This window comes from Trichoderma virens, assembly GCF_000170995.1.
Source record: "Trichoderma virens Gv29-8 chromosome Unknown TRIVIscaffold_5, whole genome shotgun sequence".
NCBI classification, from domain to species: Eukaryota; Fungi; Ascomycota; class Sordariomycetes; order Hypocreales; family Hypocreaceae; genus Trichoderma; species Trichoderma virens.
The window spans coordinates 2489899-2508964 of NW_014013744.1; the positions used below are offsets into that span (position 1 = coordinate 2489899).

At 50.2% G+C, this 19066-nt stretch overlaps 4 protein-coding genes across 4 annotated transcripts; 2 read left to right on the top strand and 2 right to left on the bottom strand.

Moving 5' to 3' along the window:
* Window positions 1–437: 437 nt before the first annotated feature.
* Window positions 438–1643, bottom strand: TRIVIDRAFT_45998 (uncharacterized protein; the record flags this gene model as incomplete). Its single annotated transcript, XM_014102694.1, has 2 exons — window positions 438–1470; window positions 1525–1643. 2 exons carry the CDS (start codon window positions 1641–1643, stop codon window positions 438–440), a joined length of 1152 nt encoding a protein of 383 aa, XP_013958169.1.
* A 364-nt stretch (window positions 1644–2007) lies between these two features.
* Window positions 2008–2856, top strand: TRIVIDRAFT_45669 (uncharacterized protein; the record flags this gene model as incomplete). Its single annotated transcript, XM_014102695.1, has 1 exon — window positions 2008–2856. The coding sequence occupies one exon, from the start codon at window positions 2008–2010 to the stop codon at window positions 2854–2856; it is 849 nt and encodes a 282-aa protein (XP_013958170.1).
* A 1290-nt stretch (window positions 2857–4146) lies between these two features.
* TRIVIDRAFT_215935 (uncharacterized protein) lies at window positions 4147–4930 on the top strand (the record flags this gene model as incomplete). The annotated part of the gene is made up of 1 exon (XM_014102696.1): window positions 4147–4930. The coding sequence occupies one exon, from the start codon at window positions 4182–4184 to the stop codon at window positions 4374–4376; it is 195 nt and encodes a 64-aa protein (XP_013958171.1).
* A 7490-nt stretch (window positions 4931–12420) lies between these two features.
* On the bottom strand, window positions 12421–13650 carry TRIVIDRAFT_128625 (uncharacterized protein; the record flags this gene model as incomplete). The annotated part of the gene is made up of 3 exons (XM_014102697.1): window positions 12421–13162; window positions 13227–13324; window positions 13441–13650. Coding segments are annotated over 3 exons (1050 nt in total), but the record flags the coding sequence as incomplete, so codon positions are not given.
* Between the last annotated feature and the right edge of the window lie 5416 nt (window positions 13651–19066).

Here is a 19066-nt window from a genome sequence, read left to right on the forward strand (position 1 = left end):
TCTCGCGCTCTGTCTCGAGGTGAGGGCGAACATCCTTCCGACAAGTGCACACGTGCTTGTGATGCGGCGGCAGAGACAGGCGCAAACGAATACGAAAGGAGCCGGCACTTGATATCGCCTGGATGGGACCCCTTGCATATGCACATGATTTGCGTATGCTTCCCACTTTGGGCCTATTACTCGTACACGGGGCCTATCTTATAGTTCTTATAGTAATTTTGGTAGTCTGAGCCGTTGTTTCAAAAAGAGCTAGATAGTATTTCTCTGTGGAAAATAATAATGTTCATGTTGTTTCATCATAATTCATAATGCATAACTCGTCGCCAGTGATACGCGGGTTTCCAAGAGCCTCTGCCTCCGTGTATATCCATCAATAGGTATCAACTGTTATATCCGTATCCAATGTCACGCTACTCCAAATCAAATTTCTATGCTCCTCACAACTCCTCTGATAAAATGCCTTGCAAGACAATATCGCCATCGCTGTCCTCTCTCTTCCCGCGGTCCCATGCCCTCTCCTCGCCGGCCTTGGACCATACGACGTCCTCCTCCGTTTTTTCTCGTTGGTTGTTGTTGATCTGCTGAATCTGGTGATCTGCAAACCCAGCGGCCTTCATCCGCTCATCTTGCACTCGACGTAGCTTCTGGCGATCCCTAAACGCTTCCACTGCATCGTCCCAGTCTTCCTCCTCATTCTCCGGGAGTACATCGGTGCTTGGATCGTACGAATCAGAAAATCGCCGATCCAAGCTAGCTGTTCCGGCAACTGTTCCCCGGCCGCGGTACTTTGGAGGCGGAGCAGGCCCTATAAATTCGTCTAGGGGGTCTGATTCGTCTTCGTCGTTTTTGAGATGTAAGTCTCGAGAGGTTTGCTTCTCTGTAGCCAAGGGAGAGCGACTCCGATGTTTGCTTCTATTAGTCTGAGGAGACCGAGAACGTCGTCGACGGCGAGGCGACCTAGACCGATCTCTCTGGCGGTCACGGTCACGGGTATGTCGATGTTTATCCTCGGAAGAGCCATCGCGATGCTTCCTACGTGAGGTCCGTGGCTGATCTTCGCGATGACTCCTTCGCTCGTCTCCCTCAGGGCTTCGCGATAATCGACCGTAGTCTTTCCTCGACTTGCGGCGATCAGTGCCGTCGTCTCTTTCTCGGCGCGACGCCCGGCGCGAATGGCGGTCGCTGTCGCTCTTATTCCTCGATTTTTCGTCGTCGGCTGGCTTTACGTTGTCATCTCGTTTCTGCCTTGATCCACCCAGAATTGACTGAATATTTCCCAGCTGTCGTCTCCGTACATCTCCGGCCGTTGGGTTTGACTTTCGTCGCTTGGCTTCCTCGGCGCGCTCCAAATCCTTGAGCCTCGCCTTGGACTCGGCGGCCTCCTTGGCCAGTAGCGCCTTGTTGTGTGTGTCCGTATCCCTGATGATATTTCTCAGAAACCTCGTATTCGGCTTCGGCACGTTGGACGGCCTTTAACTCCGTCAGAAGAAGTATCCCCATGCGAAGAACGGTGGGCGACATTACTTAGATTTCGTGTTGAAAGCTTCCATTCCCATTGCAGAGTACTTGATCGAGCAGTCGCTAGCCTCTTTGGCCAGAAGACCGGCGACATAGTCGTCTGTAAGAATCTCGTCGTTCGACATAGCAAAAGCAAAGTAATTATAATTTATGAAGCAAGATATTGGTGATTTTGCAAATTAATGCAAAGGGGTAGTTGACCAAAGAAGCGTGTTTTAGCGGCCGTGATGACGGGCTGTGTAAAGATCTGGGATCCTTCAAAGCTGATGACTCAGGCCCCTTGCCGATAAGATAAGGCGTTCATACGGAGTACATAATTTTCCTACAAGTACGAGGCTAACCAAATCGGGCACAATGTAAACACGCTTGAATCGACTCTTTCATCACAAGCACGATCTATTTTCAGGAGAAGATATTTGGGCGGCATAGGCGTTATAAAAGCCTTCATTTTATTGGAATACTTGGTAAAAGATTCCGGCACATTCCAAGATGAGTGCCAAAACTCCAGCCCAGGTGCTTGAGACTCTGCGTCGGCTGCAGTCAAACAATGAACTATCCATCATCAAACTCAGTGAATCCATCTCAACTTCCACGCCGAATGATACTCTTCAGCGCATCTCTGACGCGTCCAACACGTCGCTTGACGGACCTTCTCCTACCAGCCTGGACGCAGATCTGATTCACTACAAAGAACTCTTCGCCAAACTCCGATTTTCGTATGTTGAGCAAGTGACCAAGGAGAAGTTCATCCGCGCCATCGTCGGAGATCCGCCTCTCATCGTCACTCTTCAGGAGAACTTGGATCTGGAGCGAGAAAATGCCGAGGCTAAAGCACAGCTCAAAAACCTCAAATTGGAGGTAGCAGACCTGGTTTCCGACTTGGAAAAGAGAGGGCGCGAGTTGAGCCGGCGGTACGAAAACATTCAGCTGGAGACGGTGCGCTTGGAAGAGCTGCCGGCGAAGATTGTCGAGTTGGAGAGCCGGATTAAAGAGCTCAAAGATCAGCATGAGTCTTCGGAGTCAGATCCAAACCTCCGGCTCCCTCTTACAAAGACGCTGAGCCTCGTGTCGAAGCGGAAAGCAGAACAGCAAGAGCTTGCGCGTGAGCTCGAGGCACTACAGGCCAAGGTTCCCAGGAAGAGAAAGGAAGCAGAGAGGCTGCAAGCTGAGTTGCAGCCATTGGAGGCGAAGCGACAAAGCAGCACCACTGCCGCACGTGAGGCTCGCAGGAGAAAGGAGGCTGCTCTTGGAGGAGTTGCCGATGACCTTGAGCAGAGAGCTCGGTGGTGGAGGGCGAGCGAAAGTATGCTGAAGCAAGTACTCGATATCAACACATGACATCCAGAAGAAGCAATCAATGATTGTCACGAGGGAATGATTTACGGAGGTTCGTTGTGTTTATAAGGCGTTTACAGGGGTGCTCTGGGACAGAGATGCCAGGAGACTATGAATGGCGTTGGACGATATGATGGTTTGGGCTGGGATGCATGGCTCTGGAGTATTTGATGCACATATTGTTGTACGGTGTCTGCTGTTGAGTCATTGGTAATCCAATTTTAATTTACACGAATGTAATGAATTACCGTAGTTGACCAGAATCAATCTTCTGATTCCATGTCTCTTTAATGCATATACTTCGAGAGACGCAAGGTATAATGTCCAGGGAGAGGAAGATGACACCTCTGAACGCAGTTCTGCATGTCCATCCTCCATGGCGATGCCAAACCTGTTGGTTGAATTTTGAGCAAACTGATGCACCGGCTGTAATATAGGATGCATTTCTTTTTATTTGCCAGCCTCATTGTACAGCATCACGTTCTTGTCGATGTATTTTTGCAGAGGCAATTCTCCTTCTGTACTCGCTTCCATCATGATTGCGCTGCGATCCCGTTGGAACCTCTGACGGAGGATGTCAACCAATGCGTCCAGATTATACGGCAGCCTTCTCCGGGTTTCGTCGTTCAAGTATTGGAACCATTTACGCCCGTCTGACCTGGGGGACGATAGGATCCCAGGTACGATGCTCTGCAGTACCATTTCCTCTCCGTACGTTGTGACCAACCAGTCTAGTTGGCTGATGAGCGCCAAAACCGGCGTTCCGGTGGTATCCAAGGCCAGGATGTCGGAAATCCTGGGAGAAATTCAACATGCGGCAGTATTGATGACAGAGATAAAAGACAGAATGTGAAGCTGGTTACGTTGAACGAGATCTGCGTCTGGATATCTCATTGACATTTTACAAAGTCGCGTAGTAGACGACGTGAATCTTTAATCCGACAGTGAAAATACTCATACCAAGAAGATGGTGCAACGGAATATACATTAGAAAGCCGTTTGCATTTCTGTGATGATATATCCGTTATTACACTTGGATATTCTTCATCAAGAAAAAATATATCTTTTCTATCCCGTATGTCTGCGCCGTAGAGGTTTAGAAGACGGCAGAATTATGGAGTAATCTTAGAAAATCTACGCCATATTTACAATCAAATTCCATGTAAACACTGATAAATTATTGGAAGAGTTACTACGCGATATATAGGGCTACTCAAGATTATAGCAACAGCAGTAGAAAGGTGTAGTAGTGTTCACGATAGCACCATGCAATAGTATTTAATATGGAATGATATAGAGATGTGTTGTGAATTTTTAAGCCATCAAGAATGCTTTTACACTATGTTTCTAGAGAGACTCGAACACTATGGTCCTTTATGGGCATGGGCATGCTATTCAAGACGTTGCAATTGGATCTTGGTTTATTTCATGAGGCACACATGAACGCAACTCATGAATTGCTCACCCAAGCGCCCTCCGTGAGAAGCATAAATGACACTAGCTATAATCTAAAAGAGGGATAGTAAAATGCAAAGCATAGTATACTATTTACCTGGGCTGCAAAGATTGTAAAATACAACCCCGCGGCCATGCATGTCTAGATATTGCCACTGTCGATCTCGCCCATTTTGATGCTCCATGTAAGTCCAACAATTGAGCTTATATTGTAGGCGTAGTTTAATCCAATCCAAGAAGAGTTTCGGAGTCAACTGAATTGATCTAACATTTTGTAGCTTGACAGCTTCTTTAGCCCCGATGATCTTGGAGAGTGTTGATCATTGTGAAGAGCCCAAGTAATGCAACACATGGGGTTACCAATACATGGATAATATGTCCGCTACGCCACAAGCTTCAATAGTTCTTCAAACAATGCTTCTTCATTCATCATTGGCCATGAAAAGAATTGAACGTCACATGGCCTCCTTGAATGGTTGCTCGCTCACTTGGCTTCTCTCCAAACCACCCTCACGAGCTGAACCTACCTACACTCACTGACTCGCGATTATCCACAGCTACGATCGAGCTTGTGAAACCCCTCTTTCATCTTCCTTTAAACCATATCGTTGCTATCATCTCGGTACGCTACACCGATAGCAGCAAACCCCGTATGATCGACCAATCACATCGGGGGCGTACTCTCAGCCAAGCAACCACCACAGCAGCTACCATGCCAAATCATCGAAGCCACAAGGGGCCTCAGCTGAACAAGGCTTGTCGCCGTTCTCCTGGCTATCAGTCGGCAAGCCTACTACCCCGCAAAGTATGATGCCTGAAGCTCAAGCAGCTCGCCCCCGAGGGCCTATCGACGATCTGGATCGCGCTCCATCGCAGCGTGGCTTCTCCCTCTAGTCGATGCTACCGCTGCGAAATGCAGAGCCGGTGTTGAGTTTGGCACACGTGCGCATCTGGAGCACGTTTTGGGCTCGTGCAAGTGACGTTTGGGCGGTGGGCTAGCAACTTTGTGAACGCCTCCCTTTTTTGCGCGTACCGTCCTGCTGTGTGTTGAAGCGAGATCTACCGGATACACGGCAATGGAGTCTTGGCTAAAAGCTCCTTTGACTATATGCTTACTTGCAGAACGGGATGCAACAGGTGTCTCATTATCACGGCTCCAGTCTGTACGCTACGAGTACACTTGTCGAAGCTCTTTTATCAGATTTCGCCACAACTGTATGAATACCGAGGGCACGGGACTGTCCCTGGCCAAGTAACGGTGATGTCAGTGTCAATGGTTCAGTGGTCAATGGAAGAAGGTTCAGACATGTTCGAATACGCCGCATTGGCACTGGAAGAAGCGCCTCGTGAGGCAATAGCGAAATTCGAGAAGCGGGCGTCGAGGGGAAAACGAAGACGGCAAAAGAGGAGGGGAGTGAATCGAAGCAAGATATGAAATCAAGAGATGAACTTAAAAAAAATAATTGTAAAATAAACCCGAAAAAATAAATAAATAAACGAGAAATCTAATAAAATAAAGATTAATTCAAAAGGGAAAGATGGCAAATGGCAATGGCAAACGAGTTTTCGTCTAGTCATATAATAGCCTCAATGCTAACTGATTGCAAGCTCGAGCTGTGCTTTTCGGTCCCGACCGAGCTCAAAAGCTGGAACCAGATTTCTTGCCGTTTGAGCGATGGATAGGGCTGAGTGAGGGTGGAGGAGAAGCTGGCCGCTGGTGTTGTCTTGTAAGTTGACGCTTTTTGGCGCTGAGTCGAGCAGTTAGGGTCAAGCCACAAGAGCTGATTGGGATGGATGGCATCAAGGTTGCGAGCGTGGACGGCGATTGGGCACAGATGCGATGTATTTAATCTTGTATCTTATTCAAGGTTTGGCTAGCACTGGATGAGGCCATCTCTTGGATGATCTTCAGCCCGCGCTGCCTGACTCAGTGTAAGTCGGCGAGAGGGTCAAGTTGTTGTCAGTTGTAGATGATAAGCACTTGAGCTCCAATTATAGTCCTGCTAGACGAAGATCTGGGGGGCAAATCATGCCGCCTGGCTGTGCTGCCGCGCGTGAGAATCTCATCTTGTCGTAGCGAGACAGCTTATCATGCCACGCATTACCCATTACCCCAAGAAACCAAAAATAAAAGACACGTTTTACTCAAGCATGCATGAAGGAGTCATCAAGTTGCCACGACCCAGGGTCTCGGCATCGGCATCGTGTGTCTGTTCCCCCCTCCAGCTATTCGGAATAAACTCTTTTAACTCTATGCACCTCCATTACTCAAAATTTGCCATCTAACCGCATTGGCAGGGCTGAGATTTGACTTGACACCGCACGGCCGGTACTCGTATGTGCCACTCACGGCAAAGGGGTGGCCGAGCGGGATTCGCTGAAGATGTTGTGCCCTCGTACCACTCGTACAAGCAAGCAAACGCCAGTTGGATGGAGGGGGGGGGGGGGGAGGCTAAGGGACTGATTATGTTCCGAGGCAAGATAATGAACGAGAGCGAAGCTCCAGCACAAACGGGCCTCTCCATCAGCCACTCCCCCCTCTGAACCCTCTGAAGGATCAATTCGTCCGCGCTGGGTAGCTTCGCATCGCGGCAAAAGGATTCCGATGGCAGCCTATCACCAGCAGGGGCGCACCGCCATGGCAGCGAAACCGCGAGGGGGCTAGGAAAGTTTGCAACTGCCGCAATTCATTCGCTCGCTTGGCTAGTCGGCGATGAGTCTTGTAAGACGCCACAGATGTTTTGGATTTGTGCCCGGCTGCTGGGTGCCGTGGCATTTTGGGCCTAAGAGCTGCTTTGCTGCAAAGGGGAGGGGGGTGCGTTGTCAGCGGAGCAACTCCAGCCCCTGCGGCGTTGGATTGGGTTTTTTTTTCATTATTTTGATTTTGATTTTAATGTTTTGGGTACGTCTGATAGTCTTGCTTGTTGCTTCTCACCTGAATGCTATCATGTCATCCGAATAGGCGAAGCGATATTGATATTGGAATGACATGTGTGTTACCGCAATAGCCTATCGACCCGCTCCCCACGTTTTCCTGCGTCTGTCAGCGCTTTGCTCTGCTGATACGCGTATCCACTTTTGATACATGCCGATAATCAGGTACTTGTGAGTGTACAGGCAAGACAGGGCACATGTGAAATCAGATCATGGCACAATTTTGCCCGGCATGAGTTGAAGCCCATGTGGGGATACAACATCTACGAGCACACCTGTATGTACTGAATTCACGGCGTCTCTCTTCTCTTCTCTGGGTAACACCACACTTCCCACTCCTTACAGCTAGCTCAGAACCTGCACAGAATCATCCAAAAAAGACAAAAAACTTCGGAGTTAATCCCCCCCAAAACCCACGACAAGCGGCCCAAACTCCGCTGAGTCAAAGACGCAATCCACGTGCCAACCATGGCTGAAAAGCAGGGGTCCCGTCCAGTAAGCTTCAAAAGCTTATGGAATCTCCAAACCCGTACAGTAAGGGAGGGGGATGACTTTAATCGCCGACTCAGACGCCACAGCACCCAAACTCCAGCGATTTTACTAGGAATGGGCGAGCGTAACGCCTAAGCCGGACAGAAAGAGGGAAAAAAGATGACACCTAGACCGCTGTTTATTTGCAGTTCGATTTACAACTTATTACAAACGGGCCTCTATTAGCCCGGAAGCCCTTCTACTAGTATTTCTCAGCAGCTCTTTTTCAAGGGTTCTTGCGTTTTTAGCTCGATCCAAGGAATGTTAGTTTTTCCCTTTTTACGACTAAGGCGTAGTGTATTATCTGGAGCTTTGCTTATGTACAAGCTAGCAACTATTCAAACTTCAGGCCTTAGTGCCAAAGCGGATATTTGATTTGATTTGAATTGATTACAGCATGCGGGCGGCAAGTGGATGACAAAAACCTAACCTTTTTGCGAGGTTAAGCGGAGAGTTGGCCCTGTAGATCAGAAATCCAGTCCCAAGGTGACAAGCAAGGACAAGGAGGAACCCAGCAACGCTAAAAGCACACACGGGGCGAGGCAGCGATGCGCCCTACGAAACAAGGCATTTGAAGGGGGGTGTTGCTGTATTATTACTGTACGTACGGAGTACTCGTGGCTGCGTACTTCGTATGAGGTATACGTGTAAGGTATACGGAGTTGGGGACGGCGTTGTGTGGGTTCAAGTAGCACTCGACAGTAGCAATGGGAATGCCATGGGCTTATACAGTGACACGGACTTCGTTCCTACTGTCAAGCTACCTGGTACATGTGCAGTAGTAGTCCTGTTCGTTGGGTTGCAGCACAAGCCGTCCGCTTTGCACCAGGCCGGTTGGAACAAGAGGCTGATTCCATTCGATGTTAGCATCTTTGCCAAGCAAGCATCGCCAGGCACGGCGTCAGGCGACCGGCCGCACAGACGTAACTCTGCGTGCTTCCCCCTCTTCGATTCCGTGAGGCTACGATGGAAGTGAAATGAATAAGGGAAAAAAAAAAAACAAGTATCGTATAGAGAAATTGCAGATACGAAACGTCAACTGGGGGGGCTGTTCAAAGGCAACACGGGGCGCGGAAGAAGCTGTGGCCACGAGCCCATATTTCGAGTAATTCGGCGCACTCCGTACTCCGTTGCTGCAGGGCTCCGCGATCCATGGCGTCTGATACCACGCATATGCAAGCATGTACGAGCTGTACGGAGAGACACAGAAAAGGTGTTACGTGTATTCCTAGCTTGGCGGGAGGGGAGGGCAGGGCTAGACGAGAGCCCATTGCCCATGCCATTATTGTTACCCATCCCATCCCATCCCATCCTCTGCATGAAGAGTGTGTAGCACTTGGGGGGTTCCCGGGTCTGTGTTCCCGTCTTACATGTATTTTCAGTTGGTTTTTGCACAGGAATCTTTCCGAGCCCTGCTTGCCTTTCTACCCACTCCAGCTGGAGTCTGAGTGGGTTAAATTCAAACCTTTTTTTTTCTGACTCTGTCGGAGAGTCATAATTATAAATCTGGTAATGAATGATGATTCCAGTACTCTGGATAGGGCCCCCTTGTAGCTGTGCCTTGTCTGTATACATGTACACATTCGGCGTATTATTGTGTGTGCCTCTTCTGCACAAGTTTACGCATCATAGCAAGCCCCCGGTCTCCCAAAACTCACACATGCTGCTTCCCCTCAAAAAGCATTATTCATGAATGCCGATTTTAGTATGTTTATTTTGTCAATTCTCAATTACCACCTCCTCAAAGCCGAATCCCAATCCCACCCATCCCATGTACACGTATAAACCCGCCCATGCAGCGATTCTCTACATGAGCTGATCCCATCAAGCACACACCCCGCAACCAAGCATGAGAAAAAAAAGAAAAAGGTAAAAAAACAAATAAATGACAAAAAAAGGGCATTGGATCCCAAATCACACACCCCGGCGTTCGGAGTCTTGCGAAGGTCCGGGGCCCGGGCGTTGAAGCCGCCCGTTGCGTTTCTTTCTGGGTTGGCGCAATCTGCGTAGCTCTAACTAGCCCAGCCCAGCCCGTAGGTACAGGTAGCTCGGGGGGTTGGTAAAACCCCTTGAGAGAGAAAGGTTTACGCTTTTTGCTGAATACAGCGATTCCACCTCGGAGTTGGAGTTGGGCAATGACCGCGGTGTGCGTACTCGTACACACGCAAAGTACATGTAGACTCTAAACCTGGAATATTGAGAAGGATTTCAGGGGGTCGTATTGAAAAAAGAAGAAGAAGAAGAATATTAGAAGACACAACAGGTACGGGGATCCTTGAAAGGAATTTGCCCGCTCCCTTTTCCGTCCTCCTTCTTTCTTGTTGTGCGCACCCAAAGCACCCCCCGATTGTACTGTCTTCTTTTACTCCGAACTGAGTGCGATTGTCCATCTCCAAGTCCGTCGCCCTGGAGCCAAACACCGCGGATATTGCGGGCCTGCGGGTCGAGGGCTGTCGGACATATTGAAACCACCTTTCATGTAACTCGTATGTACCCGTTCGGCCAGATCAGGCCAGGCATCCGCAGAATCGCCGTTTGCTATCGTTTGATATCTTTTTGTGTCATCTGTGTATCTTGTTTCTTCTTGAGATGGCTGGCTGTTCACGCTGTAATCTGTAATCTTGCTATCTACGCCCGGCAACTAAGAGCCTCCCCAACTGCCGGGGACTCAAAAAACATCAAAGGCAAGGGGCCGCAAAGCCAATTCCAGCTAGGAAGAGCATTTTCCTTTTTCGTGCAAACCACGTTACCTGCCAAAGCTGTCAACCAGGAACCTTCGTCTCCAGTAAAAACACCCGTTGACATCAAAAATCTCCAATTCGCCCAAACCACAACCCCACCAGATGCAGAAAAAAAAGGAACGCCAGTCAAGTCTGCATCGTGGAAATATTTCCGATTCGGGGGACGCGGCCGCCTTTTCGAAATATTTCCTTACTCCGTGACCGAGAAAGATGGCAGACAAAGTATTTAGTTTAGTAGATAGTTTGTCAGCGCCCAGATGAAAAATCACTTCCATGACAAAGGCCCGCCGCGCCGGGCCCCTCTTCTGTCTTGTTGGCTCCTCTTCTTTTGCGTCTTCCATGGAGATTATTTGGCTTCTTGGTTTATTATTTTATCTCCGATGGGTCACATCGTGCTCCGGAGTTCAGATGGGTATAACGGACGGACGGGGATAGTAGTCTAGAACTTGCATACTCCGTTCCCTTTTTCCTTTTTCTCAGTTTACACGTAATTCATGTACAGTACAGGCAGAAATCTCTCAGCCTTTTCTTTTTTTCTCAATGCAGGGCGTGCGTAGATACAGACTTAGTAGAGGGGGTGAGATAAAACCCTTTTTTTTCCCCCTGGCCCTTGTGTCCTTGTCCTTGCTCCATGGATGACAAACCATGCTGTGCTTGTTGACAAACTCCGATACCATTTCCCTAAAGCGGATGCTGATGCGAGGCGCAAGCTGTACAAGGTAAAAAAAGCAGCGCCTGTCGAAAAGAATACCCAAAAGACACGCCGTCAACACACAAAAAGAAAAATACGGAAGGAAGAATAAACTAAACTAAAACAATAAAATAAAATAAACGCGTAATCAATCGGCAAACGGCCAAATGCAAATTAAAACTAAAGAAACTATAATAACCTAATGCATGTAGGAAGTCATCTGTGCGTTACGAGAACGAGCAAAACGGGTTCCAAGAATCATGGCCAGCAAATGGATCTGACGACGGATATGTGGCTGGGGGGGCTTTGCTTCCTTGGCTCGCTCGTTCTTGCGATTGCGATGCGAAATCGAGCAGGGGGTCCATGACGTGTCGGCGCGATTTGGGCTTGGGAGAAGAGTATGAACTGGTCTTGGTAGGATTCTGGATCGAACAGGCTAGCTGTCCCGAACCATCTCAGCACCCAAACCAACTGGCTGGGCTAATGAAGCTGCTGCATTTGCGGGTAAGCCCTATGGCCGCTTTGCGTTGAGACGCAGAGACCAAGACGGTGCCAAGATGGAATCAAAGGCGTGCTAGTTGGATACGATTGGATCTATTGAATCACATTCACCGAGATTTGTCAAGTAGGATAGCCAACTTTTGTGAATTACTTCAAGCGTGGCATCGGTGTGCCATCATTCTATTTCAAAAGCTCTGTTTGCTTGCTTCGGTTCCGTTTCCGTAACTTCGTCACGCTCCCATTATCAATTGATCCGACCCAAGGTCCTTTCCCCCTCCCGACTCTCTGCCCAGTTATGTACCACATATACAGAAATAAACATGATGAAAATGAAAATGAAAAAGAAAAAGAAAAACAAGTCTATCAGTGCCGCTTGTAATGTCCTGTAACGCCCGTGAACCCAATGAGAAGATCGACCTCCCCCAAAAATAACGAAAGTAAAAGGGGGAGGAAGAGAGAAGAAGAAGGAATGAAGAGTTAAAAGGGAAAAGAATGCCGAGAATCGAATGTTGCATGGCCACCGGTTGCCTGGATGGCTCATGATGAATCAGTCGCACCAAAAGAACCCCTCTCTTACAATGGGTATGACCTCCAAATACATTTGCCTTTCCAAACACATTATGGATATCAATGTCCGATATGTTTTTTTGTTCAATTTAATCTTTTTTAATTCGACTTTTCCTGTTGCGGATTTTATATCGGAATCAAGTCGACATCGTAACCATTATACAGTGTCGGGTCGTTTATGCCCATCATGACACCGTGATTCGAAGTCGAAAGAATCTGAGGCTTAATCGTTTCGTAGCCGCCGTCCATCAGTGAAGGGCCCATTCCGCTGAGGTCCTGCATCGCGCTCTGCTGGAAGAACTGCATCGTCGCCATGTCGCTGGAGGCCGTCTTCATGGCCCAATCGGGGAACACGTTCATTGAGGGAGACTGCGAGGTGAAGAGCGAGGCTGTGGCATCGAGGTCAGGCTGTCCGGATTGGCTAAACTCGAAGTCGGTGCTGCCGGCGTAGCTCTGCGGCGACATGGTGATCGGGTGGTTGTGGCTGCCGAAGGCGGCTCGTCGGTAGTCGAGCTCGATGTCGGAGTGGTCCAGTTCCGAAGACGAGGCGCGGTCGGTGCGCCTGTACGGCAGGGGAGACTCCCGCTCCATCTCCACATCTCTGTCCTTGTTCTGTGTATCGGCGTTGTTGTGGTGATCATGCAGCTGCTGAGCAAGCTCCTTCAAGTCACGCTCGTTCTCGGGGAAGACGGAGTGGACGGGCAGGTCGATGTCGCTATTAGGTCGAATGCAGCCGAGCTTCTGAGCAATGTTATGGATCACGGGCTGGCCACGGTCGTTGAGCTCGGGCTCGCCAAGGTCCCACTGCTGGTTGGTCCTGACCATCTGGTAAAGCTTGTGGACGGTGGAGATGAGGGCGAACTGGGTGTTTTCGAGAACCTCGGCGTATCTGTGTCACCGTGTTAGTCAAGGCAACTAGACAGGTTATTTAGATTTCAGAAAAGGCTACTCACCCTCGAGGCAGCTGCTTGTACTCCATCTTCTTGCGCACGCCGGCCGTGCAGACAAGGCCATCATCCTTACATCTCTTACACGGGAATTCTCCGTCACACTACCAAAGTCAGTTAAAAACCACTCTCATCCCAAGGTAAAAAAAAAAAAAAAACCACCCCAAGAAAAGCATACCTTGGTCTTCTTCATACGACACCTCTCGCAGGCCTTCCAGACGCGCTTATGTCTTCCATCCATGCCATGTGTAACTTGCTCGTGGTGGTGCATGGAAGCTGCATTTGATCCAGCACGCTTAGACGTTCGGTGGTTGGCCTTGATGGGCTTTGTACTTGAGCCACTGGCTTTTCTTGATAGTGTGGAAGGAGATGTGGAAGTGGATGATTTGTTATCCTCCGCAGGAGGAGAGGGCAGGCTATGTGCGACCATTTTGGAAAAAAAAGTGAAGCTATCCCACAGAGATGTTACTCCTAACGGGTTGGCTATGCAAGTATTGTTGTAGATGGATGGGACGGGGTATATAAGCGTCAATGTGGATGGTGTAATGGAATTATCCCCAATATCCAGACAGCTTTGCTTTGCTTTGACCAGGTCCTACTCTGCAGGACAGCACAAGCCAAGATGAATAATATCGGAAGAGTGAGTAAGAGAAGAGGTGAAGCCCCGATCCAGCGCAACGGGACCGAGAGATTATATAAATACAGATAGGGTGGTGTAGCAGATGTCGATAGGTACATGGACGATGTGCTGAATAATGGGCACCGGTGGGGCTTACAGTGGATTAATCTGGCTGTGAGCTGACTGAAGCAAGCTGATGAGCATCATGACCCTCGGAGGCTTTGTGACCCAAACTAACGGGCTTTGTGAAAAAGCCAAACGGTAGCTTTCTGATCATGGCGCACTCCTGTGGGATGGCTTCAAGTCACTTTGTACGTATTTCCGTCTGCGGATCGAAACAGGGTCCCCGGGGGTGTGTCGTTAGCGGACTCGGCAACGCCATTATGTCCGAGGGCGCGAGAGTAGTCGGCGGCCACTAAGCCGCAGGGGCGAGCAGAGCGTAAGCCGCTTCGGGACATATATGGGCTGCAAGAGGCATAGCGGATGTCTGTTAGGCACGTCAAGGGGTCTGCGCTACCGCAAAGGCGTGGGCTTAGTGGGCAGCTGGTCGAAGCATATGTGCGTGCAGGTACATGTACAGGTCTGCTGGTGCTTGGCCGGGCGAGACTGCAGGTATCGCGACGAAGATGACAGAATCATGGCATCAAAGGAGACGGCTTGCTTGACCCGATTGTTTCTTGGTTGCCGCGGTCTCTGTCGGCAATGCGCCTGCAGCACGTTGCGTTCTTCCTTTGGTCCAGTCACTGACAGCCAGGTCCGGTCACGGCATGACGAAGTGAAGTGAAGCGAGCATAACGCATATTATGTACCTATGTAGACACAGATGGGTAAGGATCAGCAGTGATGGAGATGAGATAGTCGAGTGAAAGAAGCCATCGAAGTCTGATTACACACAACTGCCGTGAATCAGCATCACTCATCCTGGGCGTAACATAATCCACGCTCCGTAATTCGTAAACGCAGTCCAGGCGTTTGCGCTTGCTAGCAGAAGCACAAACGACCCAGCGCTACCACGAAATAGCAAGGGTTTCTCTTGCTGGGCGCTGAGCTAGGCAATTTGCCCATTCCAAAGTCCGCGCCGAGCGCGGGCGGACTTGAACTGGGCCAAGTTCCGTCATGACGCTGGGGGAGCATCATTCCACGGCGAGGGATGTGTATGTGTCCATGTACGATTACTTGTACCTGTGCTTGTGCTTGTGCTTGTGCTTGTGCTTGTGCTTGTGCTTGTGCCTGTGGGAGGGAGGATGCTGAGAAACGACACTGCAGCTGATTGCCGCTGTCGGGTCTTGGCTTGGCTGGGCGTGGTTGGTTTCCCTTTTCGAGCAGAGTGAATTGGTCATTTGTCAGTGGTGATCACAAACGCATGGCATCACAACAGGTTGCAAAAGACTGTCAACCCTTCGGCTCATTGCCGAACTGGGCCTTTAGCCTTACAGCCAAGTCGCGCCCGTTGCTGATTTCCAAATCAGGACGCCCCGGAGGGATTACCGCCTTGGATTAGGTGATGAGGGCCGACTGTCGTACTGGTAAGCACGAGGAGATGAGTGGAAGATGCCGTTGCAGAGGAAGAACCCGCGTCCCTCGAAATAGTCGGGCACCGTCCACTTGGGACGCCTTACGAAGCTTTGTGCAAAAAGTCTTACATCGTGTCTACATGTGCCCCGTTAGACTTTTGTGTGGTTCGAGGATCATCGGAATGCTGCAGCCATGACAGAGGAACACTATCCATGTGCCTATCAATATACAGAGCAACGTCGATTCAAAGCCTCACCCCTCCCCCACCGTTCTCTCGAAACGGCAACTAAACCAATTTTTCTAATCGCAATTTTATGTTTATTTATTCCTCAACATGTTGCCTAATGGAGGGCCCCCGTTGAAAAACGAATCTTGTTTCCAAGGGGGGTGCTCGCGCCTCGGGCAAAGATGCCATGACAAGCACAAGCACGAGAAAAAGGGCCTGGTGCTGATTAATTGTCGCCAGAGTGAGCAATTCCCTAATCGCGATCGCTTCGCTGCCCCAGTAAAACTTGGTACAGGCAGCTGCAGTGTCTACAGCGGGCGGAGGAGCCCCTACAGCTGCTCCCAGTGCAGGCTGCACGCTCTGATTGGCGGCGCGCCAGCAGCCTGGTGTCTAAGCCCTATCAGAGGCGGCACCTTTTTGCGGCCCATTCTTTTGCCCAACACAGTAAAAGGTCCATCCCAAAACATCGGCAGTTTGCTGCTCTTTGCCTCCCATTCTGGCGGGAATAGAGCCGCCAAGGCTGCATGGAACACGCGTAGCGAGCCACTGTCCGTCGATCCAGGGGAGCTCGAAGTGAGGAGAAGATGGAAAGAAATTGCGAGATACGGGAGTACGATTCGATTCGATACGATACGATACGGGTCGATGCCATGGGGGTCGCGTATATCGGATATACTCGTATGTCAAACTGCCTGCAGTGGTATAAGGATCATGGACCACCCCCTGAATTGGCGAGCTCACGCTACTGTACAGCGCTGGCGTGTCCCAGTAGACTGGAGGTACAATATTGAATCTAAATGGATCAAATTGATGTCAACACTTGGCCGCGCAACGGTAATAGCGAGACGGCACCCAACGATTGATGACAGCAAATTCGATGCATCCATATCCATGCCAGTTGCGGTGGCAGCAGCCAACATAACGCCAACTAATGCCTCTGGCACGGCTAGCGCCTGCTGCTGGTGTTTTTACTGGGCGGCCAGAAGGGCGGTGATGTGATGCATCAAGTCCAGTCTGATCCAGATTCCTTTAGCATGCATGCCCGCTTCCTTCGTTTGTGCCATCTCGACAATGAGAATAAGCTGATGTCAAATCAACCAGGACAGCAAAGTTGACTTTCTGCCAGCGAGCCACCCCCGCTCTGCGTTTGCCCGGCCGCCCAGCGGGGTCCCAAGCAGCAGGAAAAAAAGACCCTCTTTTCGCTGTCGCTGCTTCGGTCGTCGGTGGCGCTGGAGTCGCCCGAGCGGTGGGCGCAAGTCCAAGGGCCGGCGACGCTACCTGCAGCGCCGCTGGGGGCAGCATTCCAGCCCGGGTATCGCAGAGGTAGCCGTGACGGCGTCGGTGTGGGAGAGTGACTGCGCGCGCTAACAGGCACTTAAACGTGTAGCACCTTTTGCGAGTACCTCAACTCCCACTTCAACTTTGCGAGTGCGAGTTTAGGTACTTTCGCGTAGCTACACCAAACCAGCCATGAATCTCAACTCCTCATCGCGTATAGCACGGGGCTGAATACGCTCGTGACGTAAATGTCGACAATGGGCTCGCTGACGCCGAAGGAACCAAGAATTTTAGTTTGCTTGACTCGAATCTGGGCAATTGAAGCAAAGCTTGTGTCAGTCTGCGGAGCCCTGCATAGCTCTAGGCATCGTCTAGCGGCTGGGAATCCATCCGCAAGCAACAGACAGGCAGGCAGGTTGAACGCTTCTGCATGTCGGCAGATACATTGATGCCACACACACGCAGCAGATTAGTCCTGTACTCGCAGAATGCGTACGATACAGCACAGTCTAGCATTTCGTGAGGCTCTCGCTGCCGGTCGCAACTAGCCCGCGCTAGCTGCGTTGTGGTTGTTAATTCCGATTCCCGTGGCGCCATCAGGTGAATCGCGCCTCTCGATCCCTTTTTGCACAAGCCGTGGGAATAAAACGATTTGGCACAAAACTTGTCGGTGGGCATGCAAGGCACTTTGCTGGGCTGGGCCACACACCACCAGCTCAGATAACAGCTCGCACTCGCTACAAATCCCGACCGTCCACGGATGCGAGCCAACATCAGCTTGGGGTGCCTAAATTGCTAGCCAAGCGCTGGTGAAGCTAGTGAATGCGCGATCCCCCTTGCTGACTTGTTGACGGTCAATCGACGGAGCACGGAGCGTAGGAGCGTCTCTTCGATCCTTCGGCGATGAAGTCGATACCGTAGCAAGCAATCCCTTCAACCCCTGCCCCTGCGAGATCAAGAAGACGCCTATCCGCCACGCACAGACCCGTTGCTGCACATGGCCGTGCACAAAAGAGGATCACAGCTGTAATGCTTGCTACGAGTACACGGGCAAACAACTGCCAAAGCAGTCTTTCCGTGGCATTCCCCCAATTCCGCTGCCTTTTGGTGGTACATGGAGCTTGGTCCGGAAGCCCATAATAGCCGAGTCCGATCGGATATCTTGCAGCCGGCAATTCCCCCCTCTACGTCCAGGAAGCCTCAAGTCAATTGTTTCCGTTTCATGAGCGTGGGCGGACCGCCCTTTGTAGGGCTCACGGAAAGATACCGGCTGAAATGAACGACAGGTGACGCTACGCTATGCCCTGTCGTGTCGAGTCGTGTCGTATCGAGTCGTTGCTTTGGACCTGGAGCCTTGATACACTGTTGCTGTCGTTGTCCTGGTGACTCATTTCAGCCTCCGCTTACCAAAGCTAATCTTTCCAAGACGGGACTTCATTTCGTCGTAGTTTATTTTATTCCATTTTATCATATTTTATCTTTTTCACAATGTGTATAATCAGAATGGGAAATAGTACATAGTATTTCGTTGAATAAACAAACGGGCAGTAATAGAACTACACCGTGCTTATTTTCGACGGCTTCTTAACCAAAAATGTAAACACCTCCTGCTCTGATGTCATTGATGCCTCAGTTCGTCCTCGCAACGAAACGAAGCCCCAATACATCAAGTCGTGAGAGTTTCCGCCAGGCACGTGTCCAGCCCTAACAACCTTTCACCCGCTGCCAATACGAAAACCAGAAGACACAAAGTTGGGCGTTTTGGCATGCAAAAGGAGGGGTGCATATGGAGCCTCCCTCATTGGCATTGCATTACAGAGAAGCATAAACGCAAACTCTGCTACCCACAGCGGCAGGTTGCGTGTGGCAGAGCTAAGGCTTTGCAGCCACAAAAAAGCCCAAAAGCAGCCAGTCGTCTTTTTAAGATTTGGGGGATTCCAGAACCCTGTTTTTCGTTTTCGTGCTTACAGGCACGGGAAGAAGAAAGACGTCTCGGCACATGCATGTACGCCAATCGATCGCGTTTTTGCTGGGCGTCTCATCTCAGCTCGTACATTGTCATGGCCTCTTCCGCAACTCAAAATCCCAAAAGAATGCGGGGAGGCAACGAGACTTTGCGCAACTTGCGCCATCGCAGGCCAAGGTTCTGATTCGTGCTGAGCTTATGGTCGCTTTTTCGCCAATTAGGGGGCGTCAACGGGCGTTTGT